This window comes from Podarcis tiliguerta (genome assembly GCF_965153285.1).
Source record: "Podarcis tiliguerta genome assembly, chromosome: 13".
NCBI classification, from domain to species: domain Eukaryota; kingdom Metazoa; phylum Chordata; class Lepidosauria; order Squamata; family Lacertidae; genus Podarcis; species Podarcis tiliguerta.
The window spans coordinates 35,125,304-35,153,042 of NC_139546.1; the positions used below are offsets into that span (position 1 = coordinate 35,125,304).

The window sequence follows — 27,739 nt, forward strand, 5'->3', positions numbered from 1 at the left end:
TCACTGGGGAGGTACCACAGCGGGGAGAGTTTGGTTTATTGGGTCTGGCTTGTGACAAAGAGCTTGTTACAGGCACACATGACAGGGGTGAAGAAGAATGGACAAAGGGCAGGCTGGTCAACTTTCAACATAAAACAGGCCAGGGGAAGCAATGGGATGCTGCAATCAATAGTGGCTCCCAGATCTCCGCATGAATTGAAGGCGGGTGGGTGTCTTCTTTTTTACTTCCAGCGGCCACCAAGTCTGGCTTTTCCGGCACCTTTCTTGCTGCAAGGAAGAAATGTACAAGTTGTAAAATATCCACATTCACCATCTGTCTGTCTGTCTGTCTGTCTATCTATCTATCTATCTATCTATCTATCTATCTATCTATCCAAGAAGACTCACATCCAGCTCTGTGTACTGCTTGCATTATACACTATGTACTGTATCTGAAATATAATTTGTGAGGGAAACTCAAGCTAAGCAGTCACAAGACCAGAATATGAAATGTTAAAGTTTGAGAGAATTCTACAGCTGAATTTCAGCTTCCAATTGGTGCAGATCTTGAGATTTTGGTGACCTGCATTCCAGCTCTCCAAAATAGTATGTGATCTATTTGTTTCAGAAAATTTATATACCGCTTGATTGTAAAAACAACAACAACAACCCTCAAAGCAGTTTACATAAAGATATAACAATAAAATCAAGAAAAAAATTACAATTGTATTTTAAAACATACAAAAGTTAAAATGCTGAAACAGATTAAAATGACCTCAACTTCCTAAGCATTTGGGTAAGCTTGTCTGAACAAAAAACTCCTCAGCAGGTGCCAAAAAGAGGATTTTTAAATTTTATAATCTGGCAGTTGTGGACTTTATGAATTCATGCACAGTTCCACATGAGCACTAGAACCTGTTCCTCAAGCAGTTTCCACACTGTGGATTCCAGTTGTGAAAATGCACAAGTTTTGTGGCTATAAAACATGCGGTGGGTGGGTGGGTAATGGGATTTGAGGCCAGAGTAATTTGTATGTGTGTTGCTGCCAGAACCACAAAGTCACTCACAATTTCTGGGCGTGGCTGATGCGGTTGTAAAGAACATTGATCTGGAAAGGAAGGGAAACACACACAACACAGAGAGAGGGAAATTGATGTTAATATCATTTTGGCACCAGGGAAAGTTCCGTATCCAAAAGTATATTTCTTTTTCTCCCTCCTTACCTCATACTTCTGACATTTGTATTTTTCCATCAGGTCAAATTTCTCTGATTCTAGTTGATGGATCCAGTCATGCAGCTCCTTGGCTGTGTCCCTGGACAGAGCGAGGCAAATTGTATTGGGGTTTGGAGGACTTATCTGATTTAAAAAAACCCCTCCCCCCCAAACATCCCTCACGCCCCTCCCTGCCCAGACGCTCAACAGTGCCAAGAACTGCTGGTGGCCATGGTGGGGGCTTTGGCCAAGCCACCTTCCCTGGTCCCCTCCCTCCTCTCCGCCATTGCTGTCAACTGATGGTGCTCCTCTGCCTCATCTTGGCTGCCAGACAGAGCCAAGGGCCAAGCAGGCAGCGCTATCTTCTCCCCGCCATTGCTGTGTCTGCTTGCTTCTCCCCTTTGGGCTGTTATAAGACTTTTAAGGTCTCACGTATAGAATAAATGTTCATAAAGGTAAAGGTAAAGGTACCCCTGCCCGTACGGGCCAGTCTTGACAGACTCTAGGGTTGTGCGCCCATCTCACTCAAGAGGCCGGGGGCCAGCGCTGTCCGGAGACACTTCCGGGTCACATGGCCAGCGTGACGAAGCTGCTCTGGTGGGCCAGAGCCGCACACGGAAACGCCGTTTACCTTCCCGCTAGTAAGCGGTCCCTATTTATCTACTTGCACCCGGGAGTGCTTTCGAACTGCTAGGTTGGCAGGCGCTGGGACCGAACAGCGGGAGCGCACCCCGCTGCGGGGATTCGAACCGGCGACCTTTCGATCGGCAAGCCCTAGGCGCTGAGGCTTTTACCCATGCACACATATCTAAATATATGAACCATGTGTCTGAAATAGTACGGGAGAGCAATCCTGAAGCCATTTTGACTCTCCCATTGACCTCAAATATTCCTCTGCAGGAAGGGAGGCAAATGGGGAAAGTCTTCCCATGGTCTTTTTGCTTGCAAATCCTGTCTTAAGGCCGCATTTGTGTATGAATAGGGTGAGCCTGTGACCTGGACTCAGGAACTAAAGTATTAACCATCACAAAAAGAATGGCCAGGCTGCCCAAGTAATGCAATCAGTGACCATTATCGGGTATCCTGGCAGGCAAGATTTCTGCTGGAGACCGCCTCCTTCTGTGATGTATGTATGATGTTTCGGGGGGGGGGGTCTTGGGCTACAGGGAGGGCAATTTCAAAAGTCTATATAAGGGCTTGTGCACCAATGTTCTGGGTTCTCCTTCCTCCTGCGTGGTGAGTGTGGAGCCCTGTTGCAAGATCAGGCTTACTAGCCACTTTGCTTTTCAATTTACAGTCGCACCTCAGAAGTCTAACGCCTTGTGAGATGAACGTTTTGACTCCCAAACGCCAAAAATCCAGAAGTGATTGTTCCGGTTTGTGAATGTTCTTTGGAACATTCGTTGCTTCTGTGGCTTCCCGAACGTTTTGGAAGTTGAACGGACTTCTGGAACGGATTCCGTTCGACTTCCAAGGTATGGCTGTACTCTGGTTGGCTTCTGTTATTTCTCCTGCCGATAAGGAGCCCACTTAAGGACTCTATACGGGCTCTGGAATACCCCATGAGGGAAAAGGAGCAGTCCTCCCCCCTTATAACTGGGCCAAAGTGTGAGGCACATGAATAAGCCAGCTGCAATGGTGAGGAGGGGCAGGGTCAAGGAGGCTCTTCTATGGGTGACCCCTGCAGGGGACCCTTGGCGCCAGTCTTGCAGCTCCACTCTGTTACCAACCTCAGCTGTTGTTCGCTTAAGTTCTCTACATTGAGCGGCTTCCTTCGCTCCGATAAGATCCGGATCTTCATTTCACGGCCTGTCTGCCTCTTGCCACGTTTCTGCTCGGCCTAAGAGAGAGAAACCAGGCGGGAAGCGTGTGCAAAAGGGAGTCGCCTAGGGAAAACTTTTTAAACCAGGATTTTGACCCTTAATTTGAAGGCCTTTAAAGTATTTGCAGCCTCTTTCGGTGTTAGAAGGATCTGTGAGAGCTTTTATTTGCAGAAAATGCTTTTGTTTTTTAGGTTTTTATTGACTGTGTTCACTGTAACTGGGTTTTTTGTTGTTGTATTTTTACCGTGTTTGCAAGCTGCTTACAAACTTGCCAGAGCAATCCGTGAACCAAAACACAGCTACCCTTCAAAAATTGGCACTCATCTGAATTTTGCAGTTCTCCAGTGGAACAACGTTTACAAAAATGCATGTATTTGGAAACTGTGCACATCGATGAATATATTGGTGAAAATAACATAAAATTCGTTAGGAGAAATTTGCAGTAAAATGCTGGAGAATTTTCATTGGGAACACCCCCCCTCCGCCCCATATATACAAAAAGAATTTGAAAATTGCTGCAGTGTGAAGAAGCAAAATGAAGATTGGAAAAATGGGGAAAAGGAGAGAAGCAAGATGCACAGATTCTTCCAGCCCTAGTTGGGAGTCCGGAAACATCTGGATCGGCTACAGGTATCTCTCTACCCTCGACAGACTGAATCGCAGGAAAGGGATGGTGGCTGCAATTGTGAAAACAGCCACCTGGTGGCATCGCGGTGCTATTATATATTCCATCCCTTCCAGAAGATCAGGTGGGAAGCAGATTCTCAAAGGCTTGAGAATAGTTGCAGAGGATGAACAGATAAGGTGGGCATCAGGTTTTGCTTGGGGTTAGGGTGAATTTGGTGTCTCCAGACTGTTCAGCCCACATCTCCCTTTCCCTGTTAGAAACACCAAATATCCCCCAAACTTTAATAAAGAATGGGGAAAAAATATAATTTATCTGGGAGACCACTGTAAGCAGATGAAAACATTAGCAGGATTGCAATAACACTGGTAACGTAGCAGATACTATGGACAAAATGGAGTGACATAAAATATGGATTATGGAATAATATGGAGTCAAAAAGATTGACAATTGGACCCACGGAGGGGAAGGTGGGAAGTCCAGAGATTTGGAGAAATCTCTAAGTGTGGATATGTATTTTGTATTGTTATAATTCTACACTTGTAAAATCAAATAAAAATTGTTTCAAAAAAAGGCGAAAAACCAAAAAAGAGGAAAAATAAACCTAAAATATCCTATAACAACACTCCCCGCACCGTGCAAAGCACGTCCTCTACTATGAAGCTATGGTTTTGCAGTGAGGAATTAGCTAGCACTGTACACCTCTAAAATAGGTCCAATTGGTTGGCATGCAAGTGGTTGAAATATTAGGAAGCAAAGCAAAGACTGTGATGATCCAAAAGAGTAAACCCCTCCTTACTGTTACCCAGCAACTTACCTTTACCAGGTACCCGCCAAAATGAGCCCCCATATTGGACAGCACTTTCTTCTTCTTGGCATCATCTTCTGCCCGTTTCTTGGCCTCCTCCTCCTCCTTCCTCATCTTCTCTTCCTGCACAGGGTGACCACGTGGAATCCATTATCCAATGACAAAACAGGGGCAGGGAACCTTTTTTCAGATTGAGGGTTACATCCCCAACTGGGCCACCACCCAGCGGTCACATGACAGTGGTGTGTGGGGGGGTGGTGGAATGTGGGTGAAGCAACCAATGTAAATCTCACCTTTTCTAGAGCGGGCTCATTTCATCCTCTCCAACATGTCACCAAGTCAAATCAGCATGTGCATTTTTCAGGGCCGCACTCCCGTGGGAGCCACGTGACTCGCACAAGATCATGACCCCCCCCCCCCCAAATGGGCATTTTTTGGGGCCCTTCTCTCGTGGGAGCCAAAAGGGGACATCCTGGGAGCTGGTAAATCTAGGATGTCCCACTTAAAGTGGGACAGTTAATGTAAGGTTACCAGATTTTTTTTCAATGAATCCGGGGACACTTTTGAACTTCAATGGATTTTGTATGGGGTAAAGGTAAAGGTAAAGGGATCCCTGACCATTAGGTCCAGTCGTGGCCGACTCTGGGGTTGCGGCACTCAACTCGCTTTATTGGCCGAGGGAGCCAGCGTACAGCTTCCGGGTCATGTGGCCAGCATGACTAAGCCGCTTCTGGCCAACCAGAGCAGCGCACGGAAATGCTGTTTACCTTCCCGCCTATTTATCTACTTGCACTTTGACGTGCTTTTGAACTGCTAGGTTGGCAGGAGCAGGGACCGAGCAACAGGAGCTCACCCCGTCACGGGGATTCGAACCACCGACCTTCAGATCGGCAAGTCCTAGGCTCTGTGGTTTAACCCACAGCGGGACTGATTTGTAAATCCGGGGGCTGTCCCCAGGAAACGGGGACGTCTGGTAACCTTAAGTCAATGGGTATGTCCAATGGTTTTTGTTTTAAATAGAACAAGGTGCCAGTACTTACCATGTAAGTGGCACGCTTTCAACATTTGCGGCGGTGGGGGGAGGGGGGTGTACCATTGAGTACCCCCCAGAAAAACAACACTGGTATGTAATTTCTATGCCCAGGCCTTACACACCCCTGTCTGCCCTGTCCAGGAAACCAAGAGGCACTTTCAGAGCTCAGGCGTATATACGTTCCAGCCAGGCAAAAACAGGTACTGAGCATATGAAGTGAAGCGTGGCTTGGGGAGAGTTCCCAGGGCCGGGCCAAGAACCCTGGAGGGCCGTATTCGGCTCCTAGCCTGAGGTCCCCCGCCTGTGAGCTGGCATGGGAAGCTGCCAGGCGATGGCCATACTCACGGCTAGTTTGTTCTGCCGCTCCCGTTCCTTCTCAGTGCGGACACGTTGCTGCTCAGCACGTTCCGCCCGCCGATGTTCCTGCCGAAGGACACGAGAAACGGCTCAGACCTTTGCGGTCCTCAAGGAGAAATGTGAAAGTGACTTTGCAAACAACACCTGGCAGGAGAAGCTTCTGAAAAGTAAGAGGTGTTCAACAACAGAACTTGGGGAATGGGAGGCTTTCCTTCGCTGGATGGAGGCCAGACACGGAACCCATCTGGGATGTTGCAGTCCAAGGGTTGCCAAACCAGAGAGCGTGAATGCCATGCTACCCACGAAGTCTTTCTTCCCTCCATATCCTGAATGGTCCTGTGGAACACCCTTGTCACTTGGGGTAACCATGTATATGACTATTTCTCTTTTTCCAGTGCTGGTGGACCAGCACCCTTTTTGTCACACAACCTGCGACATCTGAATGTTCTTCAGTAGATTCTGCAAGAGAGCAACCCTGTTTGGATTCAGCATCTAAGATCTTATGCCTACACAGCTAACCAACCGCTAGGTGGGAGCAAAGAACAACCATTCCCTGCATCATGGTCTGTCTTTCTGTTTTTGCCCATGCCGTGCTGGCTAAGGCTCACGGGAGCTGTGGTCGAAAAACATCTGGAGAGTGCAAGGTTGAGCAAAGCTGCCCTAGAGAGAGAGAGAGAGAGAGATCCTAGACCTCCAAAGTGCATTCACCCCAAACATAGACTTCATTTTTCTTCTCTCTCCCCCTCCTTCCCCTTCTTTCCAGCTGCCAACATCTGTCTCAGACTCCACCTGTTTGTAAAAGTTTGAACCTCTCTCTCTCTCTCTCTCTATATATATATGTATATATATATTAAATGAGCCTTTTGCACATCTGAGCACCGTTTACATTTCCATGCACCCAACAAAGAGATGGCCAAATAGCTAAGCCTGGAAGAGGGGAAAATAAAATAAAAGTGTGTGTGGGGGGGGGGAGAGGTCAAAAAGGTAACGAAAGGAGTGAAAGCAAAAAAGGAAAGAAGGTAGTGGTTTAAGAGAGAGGCTTTTCATACTGCACAGATCTGCACACTATTGCCCTGCATATCTTGAGAGCAGGATGGGGAAACAGGGGCTCCCCTAATAGAGGTGCACCTAAGCTCCCTTGTACCCTTGGCAGGGAGATGTATCGGTGCCCACCAATGTATCCCTTGCACACTTGGAAGAGGAGCCTGGCTACCCAGAGCAGTGAAGGAGTGGCCTGGGCAGCGTATGGATGGGCAGACAGGCTCCTAGTCACTCCAAGCCAGAGTGGAGAGGTGTGATTTTTGTGTCCCCCTGTGCTTGGGACCTTGGTGGGGGCCAACATGACCGACCCCTAGGTACACCGCTGCACCCGGATGTCACCGGACAGCAACTCTCATCACCCCTAAGCGTTGGCCTTGCTCCCTGTTGTGGTGGGAGCTGGAGGACTCCAAGAGCATTTGGGGGGGGGGGAGGCACCAGCTCCCCCACCCGTCCTTTAGACCCAGACCTTGATTCTTCCATGCTGTGACTTTCTTGGCTGCATCTGTGTCAGGCTTCAGGGAATCTGATCCCACCCCCACAGTAGGCTACCAGGAATAGACAAATAGGGAGAGTTCTTACCAAAGTCTTTTATTCAATATTCACAGAGAGAGGCTTAGAAACGCTTAGTAAACTCCACCCCCCCTTCTCTCCTCAATCGCCAACAGCACCACCCACCTTACGGTGGCTGCTTAGGGCCATTTGTCTCTGAGCCCTTTGCTCTCCTACTTTCAATGCTCGCTGGGTTCTGGGAGAAGGGGCAGGCGGGTCTGGAATGCTTTCTAGTGATAATGTGTCAGCCAGCTGCTCCAGCTCTGCTTCCCGCTCCTCCTCCTCCTCTCCCATTATTGCCCAACTCTGCTCTTCATCTGCCTCTGAGCCGTGACCTTCCTCAAACCACTGTTGTAAATCTATACTGTCTTCCTCTTCTCTGGAAGGTTGGGGGGGGGGGGAGAGAGGTTGTCTCCACCATTCCTTCTCTGTACAGTTCCTGACAGTCTGGCACTCTATGTATGGTTTCGTATTTCCTGGTTTTTGGCAGCCAGAATGGCTCTTCTAAGCCAACCCAATGGGTTTGGTTAACAACAACAACAACAACAACAACTTATTATTTCTACCCCACCCATCTGGCTGGGTTTCCCCAGCCACTCTGGGCGGCTCCCAACTGAATATTAAAAACACAATACAGCATTAAACATTACAAACTTCCTTAAACAGGACTGCCTCCAGGTGTCTTTTAAAAGTATGGTAGTTACTTATTTCCTTGACACCTGATGGGAGGGTGTTCCACCGGGTGGGTGCGACTACCGAGAAGGCTCTCTGCCTGGTTCCCTGTAACCTCACTTCTCACAGGCAGGGAACCGCCAGAAGGCCCTTGGAGCTGGACCTCGGTGTCCGGGTAGAACCATCGGGGTGGAGACGCTCCTTCAGGTATACAGGACCGAGGCCGTTTAGGGCTTTCAAGGTCAGCACCAACACTTTGAATTGTGCTTGGAAACATTGAAACAGACCCCTAGAATCATAGGCTTGCAAGCGAACCTTGGAGGTTATTTCGCTCAAGATCCAGCTCGCTACATGATTTGCAACACAGGATGCAGCTACAAGATTCAAATATTGCTGGGGAAAGTGTGCCAATTTATATTTCGAAAAGCCATTTCCCATATGTCTCTGGAACTGGACGAATACATTTTACCCACATTTTGAAATGTCTCTTAAAAATACCTCTCAGATCCTTATCTACACCACTGCCCGGTGAATCAACATACGCTTGCAAGTCAAGTCGCCAATAAAAGCGTCAAGCAGATCAGACGCTTCGATGTAATCTTGAAGAACAGGTTGCGTCTCTCTATCTCTCGTATAAAAATTTGCCTTTCTGTGTAACCTTAAAAAACTTCTTTTCCCTCTGGGCAGCTTCTTAGCCGCCAGCATTTCTTATCATTACCCCCCCCCCCAATACCCCTTGCCAACCCAGTATTTGTCTTTTAGGGCCAAACTGGACATGGCAATGAAGATCCCTGAACTGCCAGCCTCTTTAAATTTCTGAAAAAAAGCAGCTATCTGTACCGATATGTTTTCTCAAATGGAACAAATAGCAGTGGGTGGTGGGACAGGTATCAGAAAAGTAACACTGAGAAAGGGTTAAAGAACACCAGTGGAATTGTTTTCCCTAAGTGCAAGATGGGTAGTGCTGGTTTCATTTCAGGTGTGTGTGTGTGTGTGTGTGTGAAAGAGAGAGAGAGAGAGAGAGAGAGAATTAAAGCTCTCATGTAGCTCAAGTAACATCCAAGTTATACATTTAAAGCCCATCTGTGCCACTTAACAGTCATGTCTTCCCCAAAGAATCCTGGGAAAATTTATTTACCCTTCATAGAGCTACAATTCCCAGCATCCTTAAACAAACAAGAGGATCCAGGATTCAAGTGGGGGGAGCCATGATTGTCAAAGGCGTGGAAGAGTGCCTTAAATGTATGCCAGTGGACATTGCCTCCCATGTCTGCAAAGGAAAAACCACTATGTGGTTTCCACGATGCCCTTAGAAGTAGGTGAGCACGGACCAATTTCAAATGAGCCACCCAATGCAGGGATGGGGACACCTGTGGCCCTCCAGATGTTCTGGGACTCCCAACGCCCATCAGTCGCAACAGCATGGCCAACAGTCAGGGATAATGGGAGATGCGGTCCAAAAGCATATGGAGGGTATCAGATTGGGGAAGACTAGAGATGAAACTGGTGGGAGGTTTATTCAGGTGTGGACAGCCTTGTGAAATGAATGGGGACCAGTCTACACACAATACACAAGTGTGTGTGTGTGTGTCCACGCTGACCAGACGCCCCTCTGTTCCCAGCTACCCACAATCCTTTGCTGCCCAGAACTCACAATCCTTTAATAGCATTTTGACAGATAAGGAATAGCAGATTGTATCATTTATTGTAAGGAACCAGAGGGGAAGCTGAAGGAAGTCAACGGGAAGGGGCGTGTGTGTGGAAATGTAGAATGTATGTTTGGAAATGGTTTTGATATTTGTTGTTAGAAAAGAAACCTAATAAAAATTACATACAAAAAAGAGAGAAAGAACTCACAATCCTTGACATGAGACCAACGAGCTCCTCCTCTTCTTTCTTCCTCTGCTCAAAGTGCACGTCAATGAGGGTCTGCAGCTCCAAGAGGTCCTTCTCCATACGCTTGCGGTGGATGTCCTGTCCATCAGGCAGAGGGAGAGGTTAGCTTGAAGGGAATGTAGTCACCCAGATGGTCCTTTGCATGTCTCTGTGGGCTGGCCTAGGGCGGACCCTTGAAAGGTATTATATGGCCGAAGAAAATTCTACTTGTTGCTGCAGGACTTCTAACAGTACAGGAGGGCATTCTGTCTTGCACAGTGCCTGCTTTCCCACTATCTCTAATAAGTTAAGGTCAAAGTACATGGTGGCGCTGTGGGTTCAACCACAGAGCCTAGGATTTGCCGATTGGAAGGTCGGCTGTTCCAAACCCCCCGATGGGGTGAGCTCGCGTTTCTCGGTCCCTGCTCCTGCCAACCTAGCAGTTCGAAAGCACATCAAAGTGCAAGTAGATAAATAGGTACTGCTCCGGCGGGAAGGTAAATGGCGTTTCCGTGCGCTGCTCTGGTTTGCCAGCAGCGGCTTAGTCATGCTGGCCACATGACCCAGAAGCTGTACGCCGGCTCCCTCGGCCAATAAAGCTAGATGAGCGCCGCAACCCCAGAGTCGGTCACGACTGGACCTAATGGTCAGGGGTCCCTTTACCTTTACCTTTACATGGTACACACTGCAGGCATTGTCTTTAAAAATTAAAAGCAAATATAAATGGAAGAAAGGACTGTTTAGTGGTTAAATTTTCATTTCCAGCTATTTTTCCATTTAAGAACCACCTTGTTTTTCACCCATGGGGGAGAAAAAGATCTGTATTATCACCAGCTAGTGTCTGCAGATGTAGCTGCTGTTGCCGCCACGTGTTTATAGTTGCTAGCAGAGCATCAGGCAACCCCAGGAACCAGATCCCCAATTTGTCTTGTGAGAACCAATTTAATTCCTAAGGTTGACTGAGGAGGGCATCTGTGCTAGTTGGCTAAACGTCTGGTCTATTGGCAGAGGCTGTTTGTTTGAAGGGCTTGGGGCTCTGGGAAGTGATGCAAAAAAGAAAAGAAAAAACGGGGATTAGGACAGTTTAATAAAACAGAATACTCACATCGAAATCTACTCTCTCCCCCTCAGGGATTTTTGGAGGAGCCAACTGTGGAACCACCGGCCTTTGTGTGCAAATACAGACAAGGAAATAAAAATATAGTTAATATCTGAAAATGCTACTGACCTTCTCCTGACCCCCCCCCCAAATAAAACCCCTGCCAAAATTTAAAACAAATCTCTGCTACCACTTCCCTTGAATTAGACATGTCAGAGCTAAAATGAATTGCTGTGAGTGTGTTTTGTTTTGGGGGAGGGGAGAGAGAATTTTTAAACTTGCATATCAAAAAGCGGAATCTTCAAGTGCCAATTTTGTGTTGGGTTGTCCTTTTTTTTTCTTATAGAAGGATCAATATTTATTGAACTTATTCATCACCTTAAATCACTCTTTGCACCGGTACAGTAAAAAAGAAATGCATATCAAATAGACAAACAACTGCACATAAAATTTAGAATTTAATTGTAAAAACATCAGTGCAGTCACAACAAGCTGCTCTAGTGATCACACAAAAAGTCATAACATATTTATTTTTTGTAAAAACCGTCTCCTCCCAACTACATAACACGATCACTATGAGATTAATCAGCTAATCTAATCAGGCCTCCACAGAATCAACAGTTAAAAAATAAAAATCAAAGCCCATCAACACTCAAAAGGTTTTGTAGAAATTCCCAGGTGTCAAAAAAGGATATTTATGTATGCCACTACTACAGTTTGTGTTTTTCGTTAGTCCAAAAATGGAAAATGAGCAAGGTCCCAGCTAAAGAAGAACGGCAACTTAAACTGATGGAATATGCACAGCTTGTGGACCTAACATATAGAATAAGAGAACAAGAGGAATATATGTTTAAAGAAGATTGGAAAATGTTTATTGAATGTATGGGGGGAAATTGTGTACATTTGAAAACGTGGGCGGCATTAAGATAAATTCAGCAGTGGAAATAAGATTTGATGGATGTAGTAATGGAGTACTGAATGGTATAGTTTATATAAAATGTGCAGGGATTTATGTTAAGCAAAATGAACCATGGAAAGAGAAGAAGGGATGTCATTGGGTTGTTTAAATGAATATTCTAAAATGTAAAACAGAAAATTTAATAAAAATTATAGGGGGTGGTGGGAAACACTCAAAAGGTTTCAGGGCCTTTTAAAAACTAGACATTCTAGGCAGTGATTCAATAATTACTGCCTTCCCTCACTGTGATGATACCACCCTGGGCAGAAAACCCTCTTGACTTTCAGCCTGTCAGGTCACTTAGAAAGACACAGGAGATTTTGATGGGGGGGGGGGATGGCAGGAACTCTGCCTTTGCGTACACACTGCTTCTTCCACCCTCCAGCGAGAACGTGAGTATCCAATGCTCCTGTGGTCAGTGAACTTCTGTGGAAGAAGCACCTTATACCTGTTGCTTACCTGGGCCTGGGGCGTTCTTCCTCTGCGAGAAACAGAAGGCAAAGAATGGTCATTAACAGAGGCAGAACAAATCGTCAACAGGCTGTTACAAAGATAGCCAGCTCCAAAAACTCTGGAGGGCAGGAGGAGGGTTGGGGAGCTGATGTCCGTAGGCAGAGCTAAGAAAGGCTTCTGCATAAGACCCTGCAGAGATGCTGCCCATCAACAAGTGTACCCAGAACAGAGCTAGAGAGACCAACAGGCTGACTTGGTGTAAGGGAGCTTCTTACATCACTGTGGCTGTCAGCAAGGCACTGTCTCTGGGGCCCTCCCAGTTCCCAAGAATTAGATGCCCGCATTGAGAATTCTCTTGTGCTGCCTCCAGCTGTCTTGCGTTCCCCCTCTGCAAAGTGAGAACAGCTCCCCTGCAGGGCTGGTGGGCTCTTGGCCAGGATTAGAAAATGGCTGACTTTGCTGCCCTCCGGAGCTAGCTGCGGAAGTGGGGTTTCAACTACCATTGGTGAAGCACAAACCGTTGCGTTCTCACAGAGATATTCTGTACTTTTCCATGTATAAGACAAAGTTTATTTTTAATTTTAAAATTGTGTAAAAAATCAGGGGCTGTCTTAAACACGGATAGTGCAGGGGGGGGGGATGTGGGATTGGTTGCTGCCACGAACCGGAGGTTGTCAGTGGCTAATGGGCGTGTTATTGGTGGCCGCGGCAAGGGCTGGTGTTGATTGGCTGTCACTGCGGCAATTGGGCGGGTGATTGGCGGCTTCTGCCGGCAAGGGGACAGATGATAGGTGGATTTTGCAACGCGTGCGAGTGGCAGTGAAGGTCAGGCGGGTGAGCGATTTTTGCTGATCCCCCCTAAAAAAAGCTGAACAACTCTGGGCCACCCCCTGAAAAAAGCTCAAGAAGTCTGGACAATCTCCCCCCATTTTCTTAATTTGGAGTGCCCCCCCAAAAAACACGGGGGCGTGTTATACACGGAAAAATACGGTATACCGGTATCTGACTGCAGGTCAATTTGAAAGGTATAGATTGTTGAACTGGAGGAAATGAAGAATGTAATACCGAAATTGTGTCGTGACGAAAGAGTTGATGCATGGCAGTGGGGTTACTGGGCCTCTCTGCCTATCGATCCATCTGCAACTCTGAGGATGACACTTGATGTAGCTGGTGGACTATAGTCCACAGAGGCTCATGTCAACCTTCCCCATCTTGGTGCCCTCCCAACATTTTGCACTAGGACTCTCATCAGCCCCACCAGCATGAGACTGGTCTAAAACAGCCTCCTCAAATTATTCATGATGTTTGGTGGGGGTGAAATGGAGGTGGGGTCAATGGTTGTGGGGTTTTTTGGGGGGAGGGAGGAGTAAGGTGAAATTCTCCAACAGTTCTCAGAAAACTCTCTTCTGAGACATGTCCATCTCATTTAATTTTGAATGAAACTCTGCTGTTAGTTCATATGGTTGGTTGGGTAGAGGGAGCAAGGGGCTAAGAGAGTGGTCCATTGTTTTCTTCAAAGATATTAAAATGATATCAAACCATAATACAACTAGATTAGGGTTGCCGTACATGTGGACATACCCAGAATACTGCAGTCGGAATCAGGAAAATCCGGACATATATGCAACCCATGTTGGCATACACATCTGGCTAATAATAATAATAATAATAATAATAATAATCTCAACAACTTTTGTGTCTGGATTTTCACTTTTTGAAATATGCAACCCTAAACTAGATCCAAAGTTGCACCCAAAATTCAAGAATGGTGAAATTTTTCACAGAACCCAAAATTGGGGAGTATTCACATTCAGGGGATGTTTATTTATTTATTTATCTATCTATTCATTTGTGAATCTATTCATTTACTCATGATGTTCTCCAGTGGTTCAGGAGGAGCTAAAAAAAGAAAGTCAACTGCCACAAACTTTGTCTTTTGAGAAATTTTGGCTCAACCCTAGCTGAAAGCAGAACGCTTGGTCGTACAGCAGCTAAATATTCCAGGGTCGGCCTAGAGGAAGCCAACCGAAATTTCAGGGCTGTTGGCAGGTGAGTCCAGACAGACACCAGACAGAAGACGGTTTTCATGATCATGGTCACAGGCATGTCCATAGGTACTGGAAAATATCTTTTACCCCATCTGGGCTTAGATATGTTGCTTCCCTTATAGACATGATGGGGGTGCACATGTTCTCAACACAGATACATAGAGGAAACACATGACTTGCATGTATCCAGAACATGTGTGGCACACGGACAACACCAGAGGCCTGTAGATATATCTCCACAAAATATATCAACAAGGCATATTCTGTTAGGAACCTGTGCACATCCTCCTGCTTTGAGGGGTGTGGATGGCTGGCGAGATAATTTCTTGGAAGTCAGAAATACCTCATGGGAGCTGCCAGAGGTGTGTGCGTATGTAAATAAAGTAAGCCGTTAAATTTAACTCAGAAAGGTGGTGCACTCGGCACCACACTCAAGCCAAGCCTACTATGCATCAGAATGAGGCAGAGCTTTTGGCCTAGTATTTCATGTGAGAAGGGCAAAAAGAAAACCCCCTCAAAGACTGAGGGCAGAAGGTTGGCTAGCCTTAATTTAGACATAGCGGCCAAGGTCTTATCCATTCTCTTTTGTAAAACCTTGTGGCAACTTGTAAAAGCACCAGAGCTCTCCACGTTCTCCTGACAGTGTTTCCTGGACCAGAACACCCATGAGAATAATGCCCTCGGATATTCTTGGGTAAAAAAACCCCATAGCTGCCTCTGTGGGTGTCATATGGCAGAGAGCAGATCTCATTTATGAATTTCTCCCTACATTAAAAACTCTTTACAAGTAAGACAGACAGACTGACTGACTGACTGACTGACTGACTGACTAACTACCTACCTACCTAGCTAACTAACTAACTAACTAACTAACTAACTAACTAACAGCTAGTGCAACTGGACCTCTTCAGGCCTGGTGTCTTAGCTGCATAATGGCAGATAAGTGTTTCTGTAGGGAAGCACTCAAAAGCAACCCTTCACCCACATCAGGAATGAGGAATCTATGTTGTTGGACTGCAACACCCATCAGCCCCAGCCAGCACAGTCAATAGCCGGGGATGATGGGGGTTGTACTCCATCAGGAGAGTCACAGGTTTCCTAGCCTCTAAGATATAGCCTGTTCTATCACCTCATCATGTGTAGAGCAGGGCATCAGTGACTGTGTGTTTATGCTCTCTTTCCAGCCATTTGCCTGAGGTTGTGCGGCCTAGCGCTGCCCATCACCAGGCTGTGACATGCCAGATTTTGCTGGAGAGGAGGGGAAGTAACGTTTTGACTTGCCCCCTCCTGGTTATGTGTCCCCACCCCCACCCCCAAAAGGAAGAATGGAGTGAAGAAGAAAGATACCTTGCTCAGCAGCCTGCTCAGGTTCGTCAGCCACTGCAAACAACATATATCACAGGGGTCAGGAGGACGGGGAACACAGATGGAGCAAGGATGAGGTGGAGCAAGGAGAGAGAGGGAAGTTGTAGGGTAGAGACCCAATTAATGAGAGAAATGAAAAGGCAGATCAATCCATCTACAGCAGAGGTGAGGAAGCTCTAGTCTTCCAGACATTGTTGGACTCCAGTTCCCATCACCCTTGGCCATGCTGACTATGGCTGATAGGCTTTGAAGTCCATCAATTTCTGGCAGGCCAAAGGTTCCCAACCCCTGATCTACAGGTTGTGGATAAAAATGAGAGGGAAATGTCATTAAAATAAAAAAGACATTAGCCAAGGGGGAAAGCGAAGATATGTAGCATAGCTGTCAACGTTTCCCATTTTTTAAGGGAAATTCCCTTATTCCGAATAGGATTCCTCTCAAGAAAAGGGAAAAGTTGACAGCTATGATATGTAGGCTGCTTCTCTCCATTCAAATTGAGAGTAATATTGTTTGTTTGGCCTTAGCGATGCCCCCATGTAGCAAAATCTGAATGGCTACACAGTGCCACGGTCACATTTTGTACTTTATGTGATCCCTGATTGGTACTGTGATGCCATCATTCTTTCTCTGCTTCTTCCCCACAATGGATGCCTTCTAATAATAAAAAATGGCAAGAAGAAGAATAGGAGCCATTTCCCAAGAGGCACAAAAATATCGAAAAGAACCATTTACACTTCATGGCTCAGCTTCCATTTAGAATAATACATGATCCTCAGAACTTTCCAGGTGCACAGGGATTGGTACCAGAGGACAAAAATTTGAAGAGGAAAAATAATGCTTGGTTATAACTGGAAGGCAAAAGTAGCCGCCGCCATCAAGCCTTGTCGCCTGGTTAAGCAAACGGGTTGAAAAGGAAAGAAAGACATTACGAGCGTAAATAAAGGGACCGGCTTCAAGCATCTAGGAGGTGGAATGCAGATTGTAAAAAAGAAAAGAAAACAGCATTGGACCCAGATATGAGACAGAGTTATTGCACATATGCCAGGGGCTTGGCAGAGGAGGAAGAATGGTGGAGACTGCCTGCCCTTCCAGGTAGAAGGAGGAAGAGGAAGACAGTCTAGATTTACAACAGGGGTTTGCGGGAGGTCACAGCTCAGAGGCAGATGAGGAGAAAAGTTGGGAAATAATGGCAGAGGAGGAGCAGGCAGAGCCAGAGCGGCAGCTGGCTGACACGTTGTCACTAGAAAGCATTCCAGACCCACCACCTCCCAGAACCCGGCGAGCCTTAAAAGTAGGAGAGCAAAGAGCTCAAAGACAGAGGGCACTTAGCGGCACCCGTAGAGGAGGTGATGATGGTGACAAATAAGGAAGTGGGAGAGAAGGGAGGGTGTAGATTCAATCGTGACTATGCCATTATCCAAGAGGCTGAATTCTATAGCCTCTCTCTGTAAAGTTTGAAATAAAAAAGGGCTGTAATAAACTTTCCTTGTCTTTATACTTTCCTGGGCAACCAGCCGGGAGCTGCTGACAGCATCCTGACAACATGTGACGCTCAAAAAAGTGGCCTGTGAATTTCAAAGCAATAAAGGGAGGCTGAGTCATCCCAGGCTGAAAACCAGAAGGGAGAAAATTTGTGAATGACAGCAGGCAAACCTTTCAGGCACGGGAGGGGGGGGGAGAAACCGGACATCCTGTGTTCACACAGGCCCCCTTTCCCAATCGAAACAACCCCATTCTCCTCCCAGAGAAATGGAGCCCTGACCCCAACTTTTCTGAATCTTAGTCACTAAGATTTGGAGCCACCGTGGGAGTCAGGAGCATTCTTGGTTCTCCACTAAGTAACTCTGTGAGAGGGCCTTAGGCCTGAAACAAAACAAAACAAAGGATGCTCAGCAGGAAGACTAGGGAGGGAATAGACGTGTGGTATCACCTCACCTTCTTCTTCAGCTTGTTCCTCTTCTTCAAGAAAAGAGAGAGAGAGAGAGAGAGAGAGAGAGAGAGAGAGAGAATGAGACAGAGGGAGGTTATCAGTTTGGCAAGGGTGGTGTCAACAGATATGGGATATTGGTTGCTGATTACCGCAAGTTAGGGGAATGCTTTGGGAACAAGGTCTGAGTGGGAGAATGGCCTGCCCTGTAAGACATTCTGCTGGAGGAAAAAGTTCTTACAAACAAGTAAACACACACACACACACACACACACACACACACACAAGAGTTCAGGACTGGAAAGAATGAGGGTTTCACTTCTTGCTCTGCAAGAAAAAATATCAGTCTAAGGGCACTTCCAGACAACCTGTTTACCCAGCATTCATCATAATTTGTTTGGAGGGAGATTAGATGAAGCTGACTGTTTCATTCATTCTGATTTTTTTTTGTGTGTGGGATGCTTAGATGACATTGCACCTCAGCTGCTGTGGGTTTCAATTTTGGTTGCTGGTCATGGCACAGGCAGGCAGAGAGGAACCTGGAGGAGCTGAGATAAAACTTTCTCATGAAATGAATGAATCGGGAAAAGGGGGGGAGAGGTGCTACCCAGATGAATTATACCCCCCCCCCGTCCCCACCCGCATGGCTGTGGAATGCCAGGTGTGGCTTACAAGGGAAGAACAATGAATGGAGAGCATTAAGAGCTGCCTGCCTGGATGCACCCTAGGAATGCCATCAGGAAATACAAACAAGTCTGTTGATAAGTAGATGCCAGTATATAAAAAATATGTAGTGCCTTTTTAAAAAACACAAAAGCAAAACATCCACAGCCAGAAAAGATTGTGGAAAAGATCACAACTGATCACGAGTATTAATGGATGACTTAGGAATCTCTTACCTTCCTGCTGCTCCCTGGTGAGTGGGAAACGGGGTGGCAGGGAAAGAGAAGGAGAGAAAGCAATGGAGACATATATTAATGAGTCCTTGATGTTGAACTGTGGACATATCTCAACACCATACAGCTAAAAAGTCTTGAAACAATTTTGAAATGTACTTTTGGATGTTATTCAGACATCCAACGGTGTCTCGTTGTGCCAGAAGCGGCTTAGTCATGCTGGCCACATGACCTGGAAAACTGTCTGTGGACAAACACCGGCTCCCTCAGCCTGAAAGCGAGATGAGCACCACAACCCCATAGTCGCCTTTGACTGGACTTAACTGTCCAGGGGTCCTTTACCTTTACCTACCTTGTTTTGGAAAGTGTGAATTCACCAGGTTCGCTTTTAAATGAGAGCTGAATCAGATTTCTCCCCCATCCCTAGGGTATCAACGCATGACTTTCACTCCATGGGCAGCCCAGCTGGGCACAAATGGGAAATGCCAACCCCTATGTGTGGTGCTTGGGAGTGCCCAGAGGCACTTAGCAGGCAGCCATTGAAAGCAGAACTCTGGATTAGACTGGCCTTGGCATCATCCAATGAGACAAATTTTTTTTTGGTGTGTTTTTATGTGCCAAGGAATAGCTGGTCCATGTGGGTATCTTAGGTATGCATGCCCCATGCCTTCCCAAAGTCTCAGTTCTCGGGTTTCTTTTCACAGAAAGCATGGCAATTAAACTACTTCATGTTTACAGGCCACACCACGAGCTCCTTTGTGCAGCACTTTTGGTCTGTTAAATGTGGACATCCTCTCGTCCGCCCCTGAAGTCAAGCTGGACGTTGTGAGGTGTGATCAAGATCTTTGCTGAAGTCTTCTGACAGAGTTTTAAAATGTGTGTCCACTTTGCCTTGTAATTGCATGTGAAGCTTCTTCTCTTACTCATGAAGAATTTCTTAATAGATCTTTAGGGCAAATGGGGCACGGCCCCACCAACCCCGGCCTGGCCTCACCCAGCTTCTGCTTGCTTGCTTTCCTACCTACAATCAGTCCAGGGAGTGGCACTGCTGCAACCTCCTCCTCCTCCTCCTCCTCCTCCTCCTCCTCCTCCTCCTCTGTTTCAGTGCTGCCTTGAAGAACTCAGCAGGAAGGGAGATGGGGCAAAACTAGAATTGGTTGCTCTGCCTGTCATTCAGCCTGGGTTCAGACATGGCATAGCCCTGGGAAGAACAGCAAGAGCAGGACTGCAGGAGGAGCAAAGCAGCTGTGATAATTGCTCCAGGAGCTTACAGGTTTGGTTGTTCAAACTAAGACATGGTGTGGCTTAGTGTGATCTCTGATTTGATTTTAATCCTAAAATACACTTGGGGGGGGGGGTAAAGTCTAAAATACACATTTTGGTACTTTATTTGAGCCAAGAACTATATCACACAACTTGGAGAACTGAAAAATCTGAAGGATAATTCTGTTCCAATCTGTGTATTAGTCCAGGGTGTACAAATCATCTTGTTTCTCTTAACAATTATTATTATTATTATTGTGTATTGAATTTATATACCGCCCTATACCTGGAGGTCTCAGGGTGGTTCACAGAACAAAATCAAATATAAAACCACAAAATATATAATCAAAACAAAAACAACAGCAATCCAGTAACCCCCTCCCCCAAAACCCCACATTTTAAAAGGGCATAGAATGCCAATCAAATCAACCAAATGCCTGGTTAAAAAGGAACGTTTTTGCCTGGCGCCTAAAGGTGTATAATGAAGGTGCCAGGTGAACTTCCCTGGGGAGGGCATTCCACAAACAGGGAGCCACTGCAGAGAAGGCCCCTTCTCGTGTCGCCACCCTCCAGACCTCTTGGGCACATGAAAGAGGGCCTCAGAAGATGATCTCAGGGTCCGGGTAGGTTCATATGAAAAGAGGCGGTCCTTGAGGTATTGTGGTCCTGGGCCATTAAAGGCTTTATAAATCAAAATCAACTCTTTGATTTGGGTCTGGAAACTAATTGGTAGCCAGTGCAGTCAGACCAGTCTTCCTCCGGTGAGCAACCTGGCCGCTGAATTCTGCACTAGCTGAAGTTTCCAAACATGAATTAACAATGAAGTCCAAATGAAATTCTTACCCACCCCTAACCCCAACTTGTGTGCATTCTTAATTACACATGGGTAACCGCAGTCTGGATATTACTTACTCCTCGTACTCAGCTTCCTCATCAGACATGGTGGCGGTTATTGAGTTTCACCTGGAAGAGAAGAAAGACTCTCAAGGTTTGGCTGGGGAGAGGGGATGCATTGTAGAGTTAAATTTCAGAAACTCTTCAGCAATAACAGCAGGGGGACTTGTGAATAAAGAGCTAAATATGGCTATCTTTGATTGGGTCAGCTGGAGGTTCCGCCCCCCTTCTCAACACACTGGCTTATCTTCAGGGGTACCCAATCAGGGCAAAAATTAAATAGGAGATGATGGCACAGAGCAAAGGTCATCGCCATTCATCCCAGCCCCTTCCCATCCTAATTCCATCTGGAATCCCTTTCCCTTTTATGGTACGAACTGCAGGCAGGGGCAGTGGACAGACAAAGAAGGATTGTGATCAAAGGCTGGAGCAGGCGGGGTATGTGGGGGCAAGGTTAGGGGTGAGAATAGTTCCAAGCCTTCCATCACTTTCTATTTATAACCATTGTCATTGCACGGCTCGGTGTGGAAGGGAACAGAAGGTATTCCCCTTGTAGGAAGCAGTGGCTCCCATCAGGGATCCTGGTGGGGGTGGATTTAGGGCTGTGCAAGTGGGTTCTGAGCTGAGGGGGCACCATCTTAGAGCCCGGTAAGCAAGGTGCTGGGTTTTGGGAAGGAGGCGTGAGGCCCTGACGTGATATCCTCCTCCCTCTTTCCCAAAGCCTAGTTAGCGCCTTTCCAGCTGCAAAGCCACCGCAAGCATTGATGCAAGTGCAGTGCTATAATCTCGCTTTCTAGCCAATGCTGGAACATTGTACCAGCAGGAAGTGATCTGTTGCAAAGATATCACTGCATACATTCATGCCTAAAGGTGCGTAACTGTTTAAACCCAATGGCTTCACTCCAAAGTAAACCCGTTGGTGCGATAAGGGACTTTCATGCCACATATTCAAAACCAAACAATTAAACCCTCGTGTTGCAAACAATTATCAGTAATACAAAGGCAACACGATGACCAAGTACAACAATGCGATATCAATATACACTCTTTATATAAACTATACGGAACATTGAACAATATGAAATGTGCATATGATTTGCAGAGAGTGCATATTTCGTACATTTCATATTGTTCAATGTTCCATATAGATTATATAAAGAGTGTATATTGATATCGCATTGTTGTACTTGGTCATCGTGTTGCCTTTGATATTACTGACATATTCAAAACCAGGCTGGCGTGAGGTGTCTGAAGCTCAAGCAACTACGTAGTTCAGGGACAGGGGAATTTTGTGGCCCTACAGGTGCTGCTGAACTGCTCTTCCCATTATCCCAGGCCACTGGCCATGCTAGCAGAGGCTGATGGGCACTGGAGGACAACAATATCTGGAAGGCCAGCAGCTCCCCATCCTTGGCCTAGTTCCAAACGTATCATGGCTGGTGAAGACTGCCATCCTTCGGTTGACTGGTAATGAGGCTTCTAGACTTTGGATTCCCCTATGACTGTCATGGGAAACCAGCAAGTGAAACAGAAAACACCTTGTACAGAGAGGATCCTCTTCTTGTTGGGCTTGTGCAGTGGATGCTAATTCCCCTGCTGTATGTTTGAGATCAGTAGTGCCTTGCCTGTCTCCCTGGTTTTTGCTACACAAAATGAATGTGCCAATCACCCAGCAGAGGATTACAACCTCCCTGTAACATTCCAGTATTTGATGCTGTAAAATCGGCAGACGGTGAGACCCGAAGAACTTTGAAACACCCTCATCTGTGATTCTGTGCAGTGTTCTTGTTGGACTACAACTCCCATCATCCCTGAATGCTGGCCATGCTGGCTGCAGCTGCTGGAAGTTGGGGAGGTTGGGGAAGGATAATGGCTAGAGCGGGGCATCTGAGATGTATAGATGCTGATTAGGTCTGCATTCACCTCGGCCTTCTAGGAAAGAGATGGCTGGGCCATGGCAGAGGCTACAAACTCACCAGTGTGCCTTTGGCTAGTGAAAAAGGCAGGTGCACAAACCAATCCTAAGCAGGTTTACTCAGAAGCAAGCCCCAATGGTCAGGGATGATGGGAACTGTAGCTGATCTGGAGGGCCGCAAGTCCCCCTACCCTGCTTACTAGAATATGAATTCACCAGTGAGGTATATTTGCAGTTAGCTTCAGATAAAAGAAAATCCTTTGGGGGGGGGTGTACAGCAGATTATTTATATAATTCACAAGATGCAGGAATAGTAATTAGTTCAGGTGTCTTAAAAAGAAAAAAAAAGAGGATTGGGCAAAATTCGTGGTTCATCCCAAATGGAAGCTCCATGTAAAGAGATAGTGTTAGCCTGTACAGCAGATAGCTGGGCACAAATGGGGAATGCCAACCCCTGTTTTGGAAAGTGTGAATTCACCAGGTTCGCTTTTAAATGAGAGCTGAATCAGATTTCTCCCCCATCCCTAGTGATTTGGGTATCAACGTTTGACTTTCACTCCATGGGCAGCCCAGCTGGGCACAAATGGGAAATGCCAACCCCTATGTGTGGTGCTTGGGAGTGCCCAGAGGCACTTAGCAGGCAGCCATTGAAAGCAGAACTCTGGATTAGACTGGCCTTGGCATCAATCATCCAACGAGACAATTTTTGTGTGTGTTTTTTATGTGCCAAGGAATAGCTGGTCCATGTGGGTATTTTAGGTATGCATGCCCCATGCCTTCCCAAAGTCTCAGTTCTCAGGTTTCTTTTCACAGAAGGCATGGCAATTAAACTACTTCATGTTTACAGGCCACACCACAAGCTCCTTTGTGCAAACTGGCTCAAGTCACCACCTCAACCTCAAGTTCCCTTACTTGTAAAATTTATGTCAACAGTGACATATTTCACAGGATTGTTGTGAGAGCAAAGACGTGTAAGGTTGGAAAAGCCATTTACTACTTCTGAGGGGGCAGGTGGGTGACAGACAACCTGAACCCAAGAGATTTTGGCAACTGGGGGAGAAAAATCCACATGGTCCTTTGAATCGTGTGCGTGTGTTGAATTAATTTCATATGACCAACAAAACAAAAATACAACATTCAAAAATACAAAAGCACAAGTATTTAGAAATTAGCGGCCCTTCAACAGTATTCTCCCCCCACCCCCCGCGAGACAGCTACATGGCAGGGCAGGCCCCAATATGAGAGTCAACAGGAGATGGCGCTGAGAGGATTACTTAAGATCGGTTGGTGATCAATTTGGAATGCAAACAAGTTGCTTTTCTAGTTGGTTGGTTGGTTGGTTTATAGCATGGCATTTTCTTCTGCCCCATCTACAAGGAGCTCTGTTTGGCATAGCAGCATAAGAAAATCCTCATTTTATCAGGCCAATTGCCCATCTAATCCAACAACCTTTTCTTACAGTGGCCAATGTGCCAAAACATCTTGGCCAGCATTGGATACCAAGCACTTGACTCAGTGGCCACTGATTCATGATGGCTATTGGGACACTGCCCCACCAACCTCACTCTGCCCTCAGCTAGTCCTCACCTGGCAGCTCTGCCTTTCATTGGCTCTGGCGCCACCTGCTGTTGGCCTCCTTACCTTTTGCCCCACTAGTCCCAATGGGCACCAACTGCCACTGCCTTGACCTGTTGGGTCTTGTTTTCTGCTCTCCCTGAGGTGGCAAAATGTCTTGGGCCAGTCCCGTAATTAACCTACAGGGTTTGGGCTTGCGCAGAGGGGCATTCTGGGGCACAATTTCCCTGCCCTTCCTGTGCCCGCTGGGGCTTTGTTTGACACAGTTGAGGTGATGGCAGCGGGAGCGTTTGTCCTGAGCAGCTGTTGTGAAAGGTCACAGATATTTTGGAAGTCTCCTTCCATTGTTTCTCAGTGTCCCATTTGAGTCCCTTCCTACTATATCTTTAAATAACCTTGACCAGCTTGGGCTGGCATCCCTGTATCCTGCCAACCCGAAGCCACCACCTTCCCTCACAGGAGTCACTGCTGTGCCAAGCAAGTTCATCTACCTAATGGAAAGCTTCAAGAACAAACAAACCGGAAAAAACCCCTTTACGGTCATGCCACCTTTTTAAAAGCCCTGATATGGTTTTGAATGATATCTTTCTTTCCGCATCCGGGAAGCAAATCCGACTTACCATATGCTTGCTGCGCAAAAGTGTATGAATTGTTTTATAATTTGTTTGCTTACATCTCTAAAGGCAAACATATCGAACTACACCTCTGGCAAGCTTCCCTGTGTGCAAAAGGCACAAGATAACTGAACCAGACACCACGCCTCTGACTAGACTGGAGCTGCCAAAATGAAGTGGTTAGAATGCATCTAGAGGACATCCAGCTCAACCCCCTAGATAACAGGCAGCCCTGTTTAGAGAAGCTTTTAATGTTTAATAGGTTATTGTATTTTAATATTCTGTTGGAAGCCGCCCAGAGTGGCTGGGGAAACCCAGCCAGATGGGTGGGGTATAAATGATAAATTATTATTATTATTATTACCAGCGTAAATTGGAACAGTAAAGAGGGGGAAAGGCGATCTGCAGCAAAATGTTGCGGTGTATCTTCACCTCCTTATCGCAGTGCTCCTGTTCAGGGTTCTAGCCAGCAAACTCTGCTTTCCTTTAGGATACTATGAGCCAAGGGGTATCCAAAATGGTGCCATCCAGATATTGTTAGACCCTAGTTTCCCTCACCCCAGCCAGCATGGCCAGAGTCAGGGTCAGGCATGCTGGGAGCTGTAGGTCAACAACACCTGGGGGCACCATGTTGGCTAACCCTGCTGTAAGCTGCAAGGAGCTCAAACTGGGCACTCCACTCATTCCCCGACTGAACAAGGCGTCAAGCTAAAGCAGGGATTTCAGAAATCATGACCTCTAAGTGATGAAATCAGGAATGGGAGAAATGTTCCCTCAGGGTTCCCCCAGATGACATATTTACTGAGCACTCATCCTGATTTGTTTGCATGAAGCTTAATGCTGATTATACCTGGTCTTTACTAAGTATTTGGTTTGATTTGTTTGCAGGGAGATGATACTACAATGAGCACTCACTCTCCGTTCATCCTGATCTGCTTGTAGGGTTTTTACATTTCAGCTTCTCCTAGTTTCTCATTTTTCTACTCTTAAATTCTGTTATCCACATTACCACAGCATTTTGTGATTTTTATGTGATGAAAAATTCGCCAGCATTTTAGTGTGAATTTCTCCTAATATTCACATTTGTATGCAATTTTGCCCAATTATATGCATTTTCCGCAAGCGATTTCCCCTATCGGAATGTGTCTTTCTTTTTTTATTTTCACTTATAAGCATTTTTATGCACACTTTACCCTGCTATTTGCATTTTCGTATATGTTACTTGGCTGGAGAACTGCATTGAAAAATTTGGAGGAGGGCGAATTTCATAATGTGGCTGCGTTTTGATTCATGTATTGTTTTTGAAAATGAAAATCAGGTAGCTTCACCTTTAAATGAACATATAATCCAATATCTTCCCCATCCCAAACCGTTACTCATTCCTACAACCTATACTTTTCAGTGCATTTCCCATCACTTTTCTAACCACAAAAGTCTTACTCTTTTTTTAATTGCACAAACCTAAAGTTCTGCTTGAATCTCTCCCACTGAATAATAGCAGAATATTAGCAAACATGTTGCCTTTTCCCATTGATGCAGTTCCATGCACTCTGCTCTCCTGCCACAAAATGGGCTGGTTGCTTGTTGGCTTGAGGAAGAAGGTTCAATTGTTTGTGGCTGAAAGTATTTGAGGCTGAGCTTACGAACCCAATAACCACTTAGGCTGCATTTAATTACAGAGAAGAGGTTTGTGTGGGGCTTTTCCCAGAAACCACTTTTTGTGAACCAGAAGCCCTGCCTCCTACTCCTAGTGGCACGTGGACTTTGTGGTTATGGTTATGTGAAAAAGGCACTCTGCACATGTTCAGTGGTGTTCTAATCTTTTATGATTGGTTGGACTGGTCCCACGGGCAAAGGACTGGGAAATGATTCCCAATGAGCTTTGAGGGAAAGAGTTAGATTATCGGGGGAAAGAGGGACAGAGTTTGGAAAGAAACAGATTAAGATATGAATTGTAAGGAGCGGGGGCTTGAGGCCATTTCCTCAGTGGAAGACCACATGTTTTGCATGGGAAAGGTTCTGGGTTCAGTCCCTGGCATTCTGTATCTGGAAGGAATCTCGGCTAGCAGGGCTTTTTCTACCAGAGAACCTGGAGCACCAATTACCAGTCAGAGTAGACTAGATGGTTGATATGTGCCATCTGGTCAGCTTCTTATGTTCCTCTACATGTGCGCATGAGTCTTCCAAGCACAGACTTGCTACTGAACAACCTCACCAACAATCACATTTGTTAGTTTCTCACAAAGGAGTCGGATAAGAACACAGACCATCTCAGCAGCCCTTCCTGCACCCCAGTTATACAGATCAAGCACCAAACCTAGCAAACATGGCTGCTACACACACACACACACACACACACACACACACACACACACTGACCTCACCTGGAGATGGGCAGTCCAGAGATCTCTCTTCCCCTCCACAGGCACTGGCTACTGCAGGAGCCGAAGCGTGTGTGTGTGTGTGAGGCCTTATAATGAGGTAACCAGACACCCCCACCCCACCCCTCACATTTGGAGGATGCAGTTTGCCGAGAGGAAAACGACACCGGCGTGTGAGTTCATCTCTGCATTCCTGGGGCAGAATGTTCACGGTCACAAATGAGCAGAGGAATCTTGTGTGAGCAGCATTTTCTTTTGTTGCAAGCTGGAAACCCTTTTCAGACATTCACGTGGGGGCAAAAGTAACGTGCGTGAGAAACAGTGGATGTCACCAAAGCAGAACGTCACCCTGACGCTGAACGTCACGCTTTCTGC

At 46.3% G+C, this 27,739-nt stretch overlaps 1 protein-coding gene across 6 annotated transcripts; it reads right to left on the reverse strand.

The window, feature by feature from the left end:
* On the reverse strand, positions 1 to 27,515 carry TNNT1 (troponin T1, slow skeletal type). 6 transcript variants are annotated; one of them, XM_083411666.1, is made up of 14 exons: positions 27,368 to 27,515; positions 20,898 to 20,948; positions 18,726 to 18,739; positions 17,835 to 17,858; positions 15,882 to 15,914; positions 12,493 to 12,514; positions 11,082 to 11,142; positions 9,959 to 10,075; positions 5,828 to 5,905; positions 4,459 to 4,572; positions 2,924 to 3,033; positions 1,203 to 1,293; positions 1,047 to 1,087; positions 1 to 267 (listed from the first exon to the last, which is right to left on the reverse strand). In XM_083411666.1, exons 2-14 carry the CDS (start codon positions 20,924 to 20,926, stop codon positions 222 to 224), a joined length of 780 nt encoding a protein of 259 aa, XP_083267792.1. In that variant the 5' UTR covers positions 20,927 to 20,948; positions 27,368 to 27,515; the 3' UTR covers positions 1 to 221. The 6 variants fall into 6 exon arrangements, with proteins under 6 accessions (XP_083267792.1, XP_083267790.1, XP_083267793.1 ...); XM_083411664.1 differs by having other exon boundaries at positions 18,726 to 18,742; XM_083411667.1 differs by having other exon boundaries at positions 27,363 to 27,464.
* Between the last annotated feature and the right edge of the window lie 224 nt (positions 27,516 to 27,739).

Bases quoted from the DNA above. Each gene is read 5' to 3' on its own strand.
- TNNT1 (XM_083411664.1), bottom strand. From the start codon at position 20,926: ATGTCTGATGAGGAAGCTGAGTACGAGGA. The intron at 5,906-9,958 runs GTGAGTTCTTTC...GTCCTTCGGCAG, and splicing joins TTGGTCTCATGTCAAGGATT to GAACATCGGCGGGCGGAACG. The intron at 1,294-2,923 runs GTTGGTAACAGA...CGCTCTGTCCAG, and splicing joins TTAAGCGAACAACAGCTGAG to GGACACAGCCAAGGAGCTGC.